This window comes from Eschrichtius robustus, chromosome 13 (genome assembly GCF_028021215.1).
Source record: "Eschrichtius robustus isolate mEscRob2 chromosome 13, mEscRob2.pri, whole genome shotgun sequence".
Classification (NCBI taxonomy): domain Eukaryota; kingdom Metazoa; phylum Chordata; class Mammalia; order Artiodactyla; family Eschrichtiidae; genus Eschrichtius; species Eschrichtius robustus.
This window is the reverse complement of record NC_090836.1, coordinates 46,215,016-46,227,303: the sequence shown is the minus strand read 5'-3', so window position 1 is coordinate 46,227,303 and position 12,288 is coordinate 46,215,016. Positions and strand designations below refer to the sequence as shown.

Sequence of the window (12,288 nt, the reverse complement as noted above, 5' to 3'; positions counted from 1 at the left end):
AAGCAGCCAAACAACCAAACCTTTTGGATAAATCATCTAGTTCAAATCCTGGCTCTACCATTCACTAGCAGTGTGAGCTTGAACAGGTATGCCTTAGCTTCGTAATTTGTAAAATGAGGCTGATAATAGTGTCTCCCTTAGAGGGATTGTTTTAGATTGAAGGAATACATGTAAATCACCTAGAAAAGTGACAGTACATAGTAAGCATTTCTAACAGCTAAATGTGATTGTGGCTGGTATCTGGTAGTTTATCTGTATTCCTCTAGAATATTCTTTGCTAAATGTTCTCTTAATAAGCATCAAATGATGCGTACATTATTATTCATTCAGTATTGCAAAAAATTGGAAAAATCCGAATTTTGTAATTTAATATCATACATTATGGTTTTTTTACTTAAAATGTTAACCAGCTATAACAAAGAATTAAGAAAGTTTGATGATATATGAGACTACTCAAATGTATGTGTTGAAATAAAGTATGCAGAAACGTGTTATATTATGCTACCAAAAACAGAAGAAAAAAGGAGAGGATAATCTAACTTCATAATTGTACCTAATGTACCTAATATTCTCTTATATATGCATAAAAGATCTCTGGTAACTAGTAAACTAAAAATTAAAAAGTGGTTTCTAGTTGGAGAGTGGGTACTGGACAGAAGGAGGATGGGGTGGGAGAATGACTTTCATTCTGTAATTTTTGTTTCTTAACTGTTTTAAACAATTCTCTCCCTTGATTAACCAGCAATATTTTATTAAAGTTTATTTTTATCATCGTCATCATTATTATTTCTTTGTCATCAGCAGTTTATGCATGTAAAAAGGGACCCTGGAAAATTTTAACTGGAGAAATCTGAAGGAAAAAAGTCATGAGACGGAGCTATTGCCAAAAAACATGCTTCATAATTTTTTGAAGAGTTGGTAGGCCCACCTAAATTTTGGATAATTGTTCATCTTCCTGTGGTCCACCTCTCTGTAAGTCATCTAAGTCACCTGTTTGATGGCTTAGAATGCTCAAAGCCCTAGATTTGTTTTTTTCTCAATTGCATGGTTGATTATGTGAGTAGCAGAGAGCATCTAGGCTTCTAGCTACTTGGTTTGGACCTTTCAAGTCTTCTGGCAAGATCAGTTGAAATATGGGATGTGTAAATCCTCCTGACAGGCCAGCCTGTATTCTGCTGCTGCTCGCAGGATTTAGAGTCAAAGAAAATTAATAGGTGAGAATGAAGAAAAACTTTGAAGACTGACAATGCAACACAATGTCTAAGAAGACTCACAGCTTTATTTCTGCTAGGAAAAGAGGGAAAACTTTTTCTTACAAAATGTTTAAGCAATTGCTTTGCATTATCGGATAAAGTCCCCAGAAGAAAAAGACCATCCGGGGTTGGAGAGTAGGTTCTTTCCAATTACACTGCATTTCCAAATTTTATTCAATTATAAAGTCTCTCTGAACAATCCCACACTGGTTCATGGGTACCATACTCCCCAAAAGCATAAACAACAGATTCCCAAAAAATAACTGGCTCATCTTAGAGTGAAGGAAAAATATCTAAAAATATTACCTTGCATAGCCATTCAAATTATTGCTGCTTTTTATGAAATTATTACAGGTAACTCTGCACTAACTTCCTCCTTTGCCCTCACCCCAAAACTCAGGAATTTCTAGCAAAATTATGAGCTACTTTCCAAATGAAGTCTTAGGGTGGGTTTGCAAGCACATGTTTAGAACCCAAGGAATTTGCATGGAATGGAGAAATAAATTAAATAAATAATAACTAATAAATAATTCAGACAACATTCATTATCTACAAACTTAAATGCCACAAAATGCTAGCTTCAAGGATAGATCCCCCCATAGCCTCTCAGGAAGGTAAGTGCCAGTATAGACTCAGAAAGCACATAGGAGGGCTTCATAAATCATTTTACTTGTCTATTCCCTCTAGGGCAAATCGTGGTGAGGGGAACCACTTTGGTGGCTTATGGGGTTTAAGAGCTCTCTTCAAGGATACTTTCAAGTGGATTTACAAACCAAGGGTACAAAAACAGCAGGATTAGTGCTGCAAGCAAAATGGAAAGAAAATGACTTAGACTGTAAGGAGATAATAAGAGGGTAAAGAAAGTCAAGATACACAAATAGTTTGGCAGGTTTTAGGGGATAGCTAAGCTGTAGAAAATGACATACTAATCTGCCTTATCAATTTTATTCATTGGCCCTATTTGTGTACCCTGCCTGCTTCCTAAACTTATCCTCTCTGGCAGCAGCAGGATGTGATCCACTATCATGTAAACCATTTAGGCTTTTGGTTTGCTTTAAATAATTGTCCTGGCAGATTGAACAGGACAGTGAAATTTCTCAGATCACATTTCTCTGGAAAAAAATAAACTTGACAAAATTACTGCTGATATAAAGGAGAGAAGAGTTACATGAAGAAAAATAAACATCCTGCAAATCAGGATAAACCTGTGGTGAAGACATAAATTGGTAAAAGCATTCACTGACCTTGGATTTGATTTCTGCATCCCTAAGTCTGGTCACTTGAAATGTTATCTACAATATGTAATAACATATTTTAGAAGTGAGGAAGAGGTAACAATTAGTGGGAATGAGATAAAGAATTTTATGTATGTTGGAAAAACTCAAGTTTGGTCAATAAATCGATTGGGGCTTGTGCTTCTAGAAAATATGTGTAGACAAAAGCTAGTGGTTTTAACCATTTTTTCCTTAACCAAATGAAATTCATCTTGCCAAGGAAAACCTAGTGGTTTTCCCATGGGCGGGTGTGAGCTGGAGAGAGTCCCCAAACGATGGTTAGGTAGTATCCAACAGCCATTTTATTGCTCTTGAATGTGGCGTGGGTTTTTTGCTGATTCCTATAGAAGTACCTGAGCTTCATCAGAATTTCCAGGGCCCTCAGGTTATGAAGGCCATGAAATGGTCTAGATGACTGCTCCAAGTCCCATTGGTTGTAGGAGTCTGAGGTTTCAGTGACTTGCTTGCCCCACCTCTAGTACTGAAAAAAGTGCTTTTGAAATGTCATCAAGAATCAAGTTGGTATGAGATCTCTATTATGGTTCTCAAATTACTATGGAAGATGTGTTCAGCTTTCAGCCCAACAAGAAATAGAGCTAATCTCTTAAAGAACATTATTCACAGTGACAGCCAAGTTAGAATGTTAGCCTCTGGAAGCTACTTTTAGATAAATGCAAAGAAGTCCTATCATCAAGTCCCCGAGAGACACGCAACTGGTGCTCCTTTGGCAATTCCATTTGATCATTCCATGCACGGTGTCCATTTCCTATTAGTCCTCAATCCTTCCACTTTCAAGAAGTTTATAGGAGTGATCACCAAAGTCACAGAATTTCAGAACTATGAAGGACTTTAGAAATTATCTAGACTTAGAACAATTGACTGATTTTACCAGTAAGTAAACAGAGGCCAGAAATGAAAACTTAATTGGCATAGATCATTCAGTGAGTTTTTGGCACCACTAAGATAGGATCCAGGGCTTCTGTTCTATTTTCACATGATTGTAAAGAGTCAGATAATTTCACTTTAAGACCCTAAATAAAGGAATCAATACAACATGAGAAGTTGATGAGAAAAGAGAGACAGGTGTAGGAAGGTGTAAACAGACTGGGACTATTTTGTTTGATATGTTTGTTTGATATGTATCTATAGGGTTCCATTAAGGTCACTGAGTCTTCAGCTCAACCATTTGAGTTATGGGAAATGTCTCCATATCTTCCTCTGAAATGCTGGTCTGACTGCCCTAATCAGTGAAGATTGTATTGAGTTGGGCCCCAATGCCATGATGGGGGTAGGAATCATAGGACATATCTATGGGAACATCATAGCGGGGGGTACCAGCCTGAAAGGGAGTTGAATGTACATGCCCTGAGCTTAGACTAGCAGAGGGGTAATGTGGCATGAAACTGTAGGATTTATCCAGGTCAGGGGAGCCATCTTGCTTCAAGGAGAAGTTCCCACTGATGCTCAGGGGTGGAGTAAGTGCGCCCTCATAAGGTGGTGTACTGCAGTCAGGTGGGTGGCTCCCAAAGGATGATTCTCCCAAACTCTTGAATACTGGGGGTTTGAGATTAATAAGATGTGTTTCCATATGGCCATAAGGAGGGCTGGGGAGCCCAGGAGACTGATAGTTGAAGTTGTGGACAGAGATGGCAGAGTCACAAATAGGAGATTTCTCCTCACACTTCTCCAGGAGGACAGACTGAGAGCCCAACTGGAGGCTTCCAGCCACCAGGTTGCTTGTGGGCTGAGAGAGCCCTTTACAGAGCATCTCCACAAAGCCCTTCCCTTCAGGTGTCTGTCCAGTTTCTAGGACCTCAGACAACGCCCAAATATAGTTCCTGGCCAGTCTAAGAGTCTCTATCTTGGAGAGCTTTTGGGTCTTAGAGTAGCACGGCATGACCCTCCTCAGGTTGTCCAGGGCATCGTTCAGGCCGTGCATCCGGGTCCGTTCCCTAGCATTAGCCTTGACTCTTCGAGCCCTGAATCTCTCAAGGCGAGCTTTCGTCATCTTCTTTTTCTTGGGACCTCTTCTCTTAGGCTTTTCCCCATCTTCTTCCTCCTCTTCTTCCTCCTCAATACTGTCATGCTCTTCAGCTAAGCTGCCAAGCATCCCATAAGCAGCTGGTCTTCTCTTCTCCTCCCTTATCTCATTCTGAGAAGCCGGACCTTTGTCCATCCAAGATGGTGTGTTCACCAACTCTGTCATCTCCTTGGGTTTCACATAAGTTTTTGCCATTTCCAGACTCTGGAAAAGGAAACAGCAATGGTTAGTGCCTGTGAACATCTGACTTGATTTAAAACTAAATTTTCTTTTTATGTCTTAGATGTAAAGCACAGAATTTGTATTGGAATTCAACTTATAATTATCTAACCCAAGTTCTCCATTCTAAATAACTAATCTAAACTCAGATAAATGCCCAGGATACTCACTTAACTATAGCATTTATAAGAAAATCAACTATAGGAAAAGGAAATTGACTTGATTATTCATTGCAGAGTCAATACCCAGCTCTTTTTATTCTCAGGTTCTTTATCTCATGAATATTTTATGTAAAAATAACTGATATACCACTCAAAACATGTTTTTATTTCTTCCCAGAATTCAGATCATAAAAGGAAATAGCTAAGGTGAGCATATAAATTATCGTCCAAATAGAGAAACTTCTGAAAGGGAAAGAAGATGCTAAAGTAGTTATAATTAAATAATATGTAAACAATAATTGTAATATTGCAAAATGTTAAAAGAATATCAAACAATAACATAAGAAAACTGTTATATAACTATACCACAAAATAAGTGAAAAACTGTAATGAGGTCATTCAGACTTTGTACATGTTCTCCAGAGGACTACTCAATCTCTATTTAGAGACACATACACATCTGACTCATAACATCCCTTGTTTCCTACTGACTCTGCTGGTACACAACATGATTATGAAATATTTCTCTCACCATCACCAGAAGAGCATTTTGTTTTTCAGTAAGCGCCTTGTGGTCTGTCTAGTGTTAGTGGTGTTAGAGGTGTTAGTAACATGCTGTCTAGAAAGGATCAGGAAAAGAGAGGTGGTCACCACTGGTTATCTTTCAAATCCACCCATACGTTAAAAGTGAGAACCCTTCATTGAACACGCATCTCACACCGTCAGACAAGAATACAGCAGCAGCTCGAATTACAAGCCAGAAGTCTGCCAAACCTATTTAAGATTATTTTAGTGCAACTATTATAAGATTTCATTAAAAATGGAAAATCTGGAACAGATTTTAAACTTCACAGAACATAGTGACTGCAAACATAGCGCAGACTATTTCAGACAAACATGCAAATAGTCTGACTAACTCACTTGCCTAACAGATACTGTTTAGTCAGAATTTTCTATGAAAAATTTGCAATTGTAAAACTTATTTGAAAACCAAAAGAGACTGGTGGTTTAGTCAATATTTTGCATTCAATTCTGGAAGAGCCTGAATTGTTTTGAGATTTGTTGAGAGATTCGTAGGTATACAATTTACCAAATAAAAGTATCTAATAAACTCCATTGGGGCATCCCAGTTCCACCAGCTAGTCTTCGAAATGTTAAACCCTCCGTCACCTTTGTATATCAGAAAGGGGAGAGCATGATAAATGTTTTTTGATCCTTGAGGCTTGAGTCTCGAATCAATGAATGCAGGAATTAGTACATAGCTTTTAAAAATATAAATATATGATTTGACTTGTTTCTGGTAATCTGAGCTTGTTTTCCTTGTAACCTTATTTACCTCCTATAAATAATTAATGTGACTGCATTGCAAAAACAGCCTAGGTTCATGTTAATCAGCACGGAAATCATGTCAGCTTGACTTACTCACTTAATAAGGCTTCCTGGGTAAGCAGCTTGATTGAAAACACACATTGGAACCTATTGGTCAACTGGCTAGCCAGGCCAAGTCAGAAAATCCCGCTTTTAATATGGATGATGGAGCTTGTGTGCTGAGCTGCACTTCTAACGCAGGCAGATATCCAGAGGGAGGGTGAAAGACCTAATTAACTTTCTGTTAAAGTAACACAGACCTTTCAGAGGCAGGTGCACTCTGAGGCCAAAGAGGATGGAGTGGGCTTGGGAAACCTAATGTTCCACACGTCATTATAATAACATTTGTGTAGTCTTAGAGCAAAACTTTAAGGGAAAAGGGGGTTGTTATGCTCATTTTATAGTCGAGGTCACTGCAGGTCAGGTAAATTAAGTACTGGAAATGCTAAGACATACAGCAGGTAGAGCAGGACATAACACCAGTTCTTCTGATTCCAAATACTAGGTTTTATGCTTTTTTTTCTCCTTTTTTTCTCCATCACAGCTATGGGGAAGAAAGAAAGGCACTCTGGCTTCAGGAGATGTGGATCGGTAGAGCAAGTCACCAGGAAACGATCCTCATCCAAAGGGAGGCTAGTTTAAGTGTTCTCTGCTTTTTAACTCTCATATTCCAGGATTCCTTCCTCTTTCAAATTGTTTTCTTGTTGCTTTCATTCATTTATTTCCCCCCCCCCCCTCCTGTTTTACTCTGTTTCCTTCTCCTTTGCCTCTTCCTTCTGTTTCTCTCATCTCCTCTTCATCATCATCATTATCACTGGGTCGTAGGTACATGCATGGAAAGGATAGCAGGAGAGGAAAGGAGAGTCCCCTGAGTTGCCCCTGAAACTGAATACCAACCTAGCCTCTGCATTTGAGCTTTTTTATCATCCCCACCTCCGTACCTCTGGACACTAGCCAAGCTCTGTCAATCCTCACGTCTATCACGAAGTGGGATTAAGAGAACAGAGTAGACTACCCTTTGCCTTTAACGCAATGTGATGGTTTCTGTAAGAGTCAAAGAGCTGCTTTCAAATCAGATTTACAGCAGGTATAAAGGAAAAGAACCAAATGACTTTGGCTAAAACAATATAAAAGGCAACCAGTTTTCATCTTTGTTCTCTTACTAACCATGGAAAGGATGTAGATGGCTCCAGTTTAACTTTCTCTTTTCCCATAGGTACTGGTCCATTAGCTCTGAGGGAATCCCATGAATACGTAGTGTAGTTTCAAAAGCATAGAAGCTGGAATAATGCACATTCTAATCCCAATTCTTTTTATTCCTGGTTGTTGGTCTCAAACACATTATATCAGCTCTCTGATCTTTCATTTCCTCTTTGATAAAATAGGGATACAATATATTTTATGTGGTTTTGCAAGTCAAAAATATGAGAAAGGGTTTTGTAAACTTTAAATGCTATAAAACACTGTCCATATATTTATTAGTCTTCTGTTTAGTCTTGGGTTTTCTTATCTAACTCATTCACACATTTGCTTATTCAAAAATAAAAATTATTTCTCATGGGTGAATAATAAAAGGAGGCTGTATTAATTACTGTGCCTCTTATCTGTATGGAACCTCCTCTGATTGGCTCAGAAGATCATCTGATAATTGCCTAATAACCTTCCCTTTTCCCCAATGTGGCTAGACAGCACAGACCCTGGAGTCAGATTACCTGAGTTCAAATTTCAGCTCATTTGCTTACTAGGTATGTGACCTTAGGCAAGTTTCATAATCTTTCTGTGCCTCAGTCTCCTCCTCTTTAAAATAGGAATAATCATAGCCCTACCTCACCAGATTATTGTGAGCATAAACTGAACTAATACATTTAAAGACTTTGAATAGTGCCAGACATCATAAATGCCATGTAAGTGTTAGGTGTTTTGTTCCTAAAGTTCACCATGAGTTTTTCTGGCCAAGTGGACAAAATAGGTGTAATTACACTCTATGTTTAATGTTGATTTTATGCCAGTAAGAGCCAATGGCTCCATCTCAACAGCCATTTCAAAAAATTCCCTGATAAACACACTCCCCCAACCTCCTAATGAAATTAAATATGAAAGCTCCTGTTCTGTTACAAAGGGTGAGGAAACAGAGCTCTATCAGCTGCCTCTACTGGGTTGACTAAAACTCTTCCACCATATTCCAGAAGGAAGTTAGCCTCTTGCATCCTGTTTTATAACTGGGAGACAGCAGTTGGCTGGACTCCTCCTCAGTCACATGAATTTTCAGGGTCATGAAGTTTCTGGTGGAATACAGACCATGCTTGGCACTTGGACATTTTTCCTTTTGTCTCTGATTAAACAATATTGGGGATAAGATTTTCCTACCAGAATCAGGAGCCAGAGCTCAGAGGAGAAAAATGAAGAGTCTCTCAAATAGAAGTAAAAGCTAGGACTCCTCAAAGATAAAGAAAAAAATCTTTCCTTTGACTTTTTCCACCTAAATATCTTCAATGCATTAAAAAGTTAGCAGAAGAAAAATAAAAAAAGATAAACATCCAGTTTTCGATTTGAGCGTTGAAAGTATGTGTGATGCACTTCTGAGTTTTGATCAAGGAAACCAACTTGGCTCTCTCTAGAACAGGTACCCATTTCTACCATGGATCTCAGCCTGTTAATGAACCAGCTCAGAGGTGTATTGAAAGAAGCATGAAACTGAAACTCTGTTCCATCACTCTCTTACTATATGAGCACAGAAAAATTATTGTAATTATTTTACCCTTGGGGCAAAATGGAAATAATATTTTTGTCTTTCATGTCTCATTTAGAAGCTTTTATGAAAGCAGGTACTTTGTAAAGTTATTATGTAAATGTAAGGGTTGGCAATTGTTTGATAGAAGCTGTATGGGAAAGTCTATAGCACTATTGCACAAAGTATCCTGATACACCATTTTTAGGTTTCCCCAATTCCTAGAAAAGAAATTAGCTCTCAAAATATACATGAAGCACATTCCAGTATGACAAAAGTCAATGAGTACTGGCTCTGGAGGCACAATACAGGCCCCCCTGCAACCCCCAAACACATTCTGATCCTATAAAGCTCATTTTATTTTTTAATCTTGGAATTTGGATTTCCTTATGTATCTACACTTTATAACAGAATTTTCCCCTTTCTTTAGGATCCTTCTGTGAAATTTTAAGTTTAGCCGATTCTCTCAAATTCAAAATTTTTTTCCACATTTTTTTCATTTTTTAAAAATCTGTTCTAGAAAAAATGTTTGCTGAGGCAATGATTACGGCGACCCAATACTTTCATCACTAGGGCTGAGGTCATTGGGCATTACTACTGTGTGGGGCTGTCCTGGAATTCATCCTACACTTTTACTAATTTTTGAGTTGTTGTGGAGACGTTTCAATTGATGAATAAGTGAGTAAGGAGGTTTTGCGTGTGTGTCTGTGGTGATTAGACAGTGTCTTTCCTCTTAAAAGCTGATTGCACTAACTTCACCTCCTGATGCTATGACTAAATCCTAAATACAACAGGAAGGGGACTATTCAGCCCAGTTTCTAGGGAATCTAAGGATCAGAGAGACTGAATGCCTTGCTTGGATTTACAAAGTCTTTGCACTGAAGACAGAATGCAGACCAGGGTGCTCGTAAGTTGTGCTGCCTGGAAACAGCCATTAGGCTGTTCTGTGCTCTTCCTATTCAAACTTTTACACGCTCCACTTTCCTTGTTGATTAATACCTGTACACACACACAAACACACACACACACGCACACACCCCTTATCCAGCACAGACATGTCATACTTTAGTTTTCATAGCCTCAGATCCTAATGGTGAACTTTGCAAACAGAAGTTACTCAATCCTTCAGTTTTCCCTCCTTGTTCTTCAGCATTTCATCTCTGGTCCCTCTGTCAAAAAATGAGGGAGGCATTTTACATTTATTATTATTTTTCTGAACACATTTTTAGGGGTGGGTGAATGATGAGAGGCAGAGGAGGCAAAAATATATATGGACAATCTTTCTCTTCTGATTTCCCATCTGAAAGAGCTGAGGAAAAGGAAAGGTCCCACCACTGATGCCAAATGTCTAAGGATTTTTAGCAGAGCAAATGGGGGCAATGGTGAGAATATGCCCCATGGCTTTCCAACATCTTTTCTCATTCCCTTTTCTATTTTCATTTCCCTCCCCACCCCACCCCCTTCACTCTTTGCAGAGCCAAAAAAACTGTAAGCAGAGTGGTGGATTAGGTCAATTCTTTCAACATGTTTGGTAAGCCACCTCAGGAAAGCAGTTAAACTTTTTGGCCCTTTTCTTCAGCATTAATAAAATGGAAGAATGGGCTTGACAGCAATGGGAGTATAATTTGTAATCTCTATTTTATAAAAATGATTGAGAGTATCTGAGTTTCACTTTGAGTGACGGGTGCTATGGGAATTAGTGACATTATTACAATTTTAGTATCTGTCCCTAAGTGTTCTGACTCTGCTTCTCTATTCAAGTTTCCGAAATCCTGCTCCCTCCTTATTTAGCCCAGAAGAGACTTACCTCACACCAACTACTCCTCTAGGTCTGCAGGAACTACCCACAGAAACTTTAGTAGTCCCCATACCACCCCATCCGCTGGCTCACCTCTGTCAGTGGCAATCCCTGGCGTGAACTCTGTGAATCTGTGTCCTGGAGGAGACTCAGAGAAGCCAAGTCTCCCTGACCATCCAGATCATAGGAGGAGGTGCTTTTAGCGATCCATGTTAAACCCGGCCACTGCCTCTTAAGAATGCCCCCGGGTCTGGTTCCTCTGACTGCTATGTTTTCTACTCCGTCCTTGGAGTTCTGTATGCTCCTCCAGGACGCCTTGGGCTGATGCAGCTGGTTTAGTTGGTCTTCAGTACCTCCTCTCCCTGGTTAGTTCCCTGGAGTGGAGCTTTCAGGACCACAGCCTCTGGGCAGCTCCTGCGCTCTGGCCGGAGGCTCGGAGTTGCAGCAGTTTTGATTGCTTTCCCAGCTGTCCAGGGAGGGGTGATACTGCCCGCAGTCTAACTCCTCCCTTTCCACAGCTGAAAGACACGCCCACTTCAAAGGGTTCCTCTGGTCAGGTCCTGCTTAGCCATTCGTTTGTTTGTTTGTTTGTTGGTTGGTTTAAATGGGGATAGAGGTTGGTAGAAGGGGAATATGGGAGGAGAGTTGCTGAAGTTGAGAGGTAATAAGAGCTAATAAGAGCTAATAAGGGCAAATAAAAATATTGGTCCACGTCTGAAGAGTCAAAGAATGAGAAAGATACATGCCCACGACACAACATGACTGACTGTTACCTTACACATGCGGATGGGGGCCTTTGGCTTTAAAACTTCCAAACTCTAAAAGTAGAAGGAAGAAGAATCTTTCTCTCCCTTCTTTCTAACCTGTCAAATATTCCCATTTAAAACCCTTTCATTTTAATATAGACAAAGCTATATCTATATTTATTGTACTGTTCTTTCAACTTTTCTGTTTGTTTGAAATTTTAAAAACAAAAAGCAAATGAATGAAATCTTTTATTCTGAGGACACTTAACTCCCCAAATTACAAATTGGAATTCGCTATTGTTTTTCAAAAATATATCATTAAGCATTCAGGTAGAAAAAGTTCTCCTGATTGGTAATGAACTTGGAAGGAAAGAAGGGTCAAATAATTCCTAAAACTCCTGGGGCATTTTGAAGTAAGATTAAATTGCTAGAAGAGAAAAAAGAAAACTACATCTGGAAAGATTTAAAGAAAATACATGTATATGCTTTATGACAGATAGCTATCTGTGGACCAGGCTACCAAGTCAAAGTGTGGAATCTTCATTGTAGAGATTGTCAAATTTGGAATACTACCTTGTGTAAAAATTTACCAAGATCAAATACATAATTGTGAGTTCTTTTTAAGGTGTAAAGGATTTTGCAATCTTCTAGTGATTCTGAGGAGGGAAGGGAAGGGTGCTTGGATAAGCAATTGGCTGCA

The 12,288-nt window shown here is 39.0% G+C and overlaps 1 protein-coding gene across 1 annotated transcript; it reads right to left on the bottom strand.

Annotated features, from left to right (window-relative positions):
• Positions 1 to 3,767: 3,767 nt before the first annotated feature.
• NEUROD4 (neuronal differentiation 4) lies at positions 3,768 to 4,763 on the bottom strand. The gene has a single exon (XM_068561732.1). It carries the CDS (start codon positions 4,761 to 4,763, stop codon positions 3,768 to 3,770), a length of 996 nt encoding a protein of 331 aa, XP_068417833.1.
• Positions 4,764 to 12,288: the final 7,525 nt, after the last annotated feature.

Coding starts and splice junctions, on each gene's coding strand:
- NEUROD4 (XM_068561732.1), bottom strand. CDS start 4,763: ATGGCAAAAACTTATGTGAAACCCAAGGAGATGACAGAGTTGGTGAAC.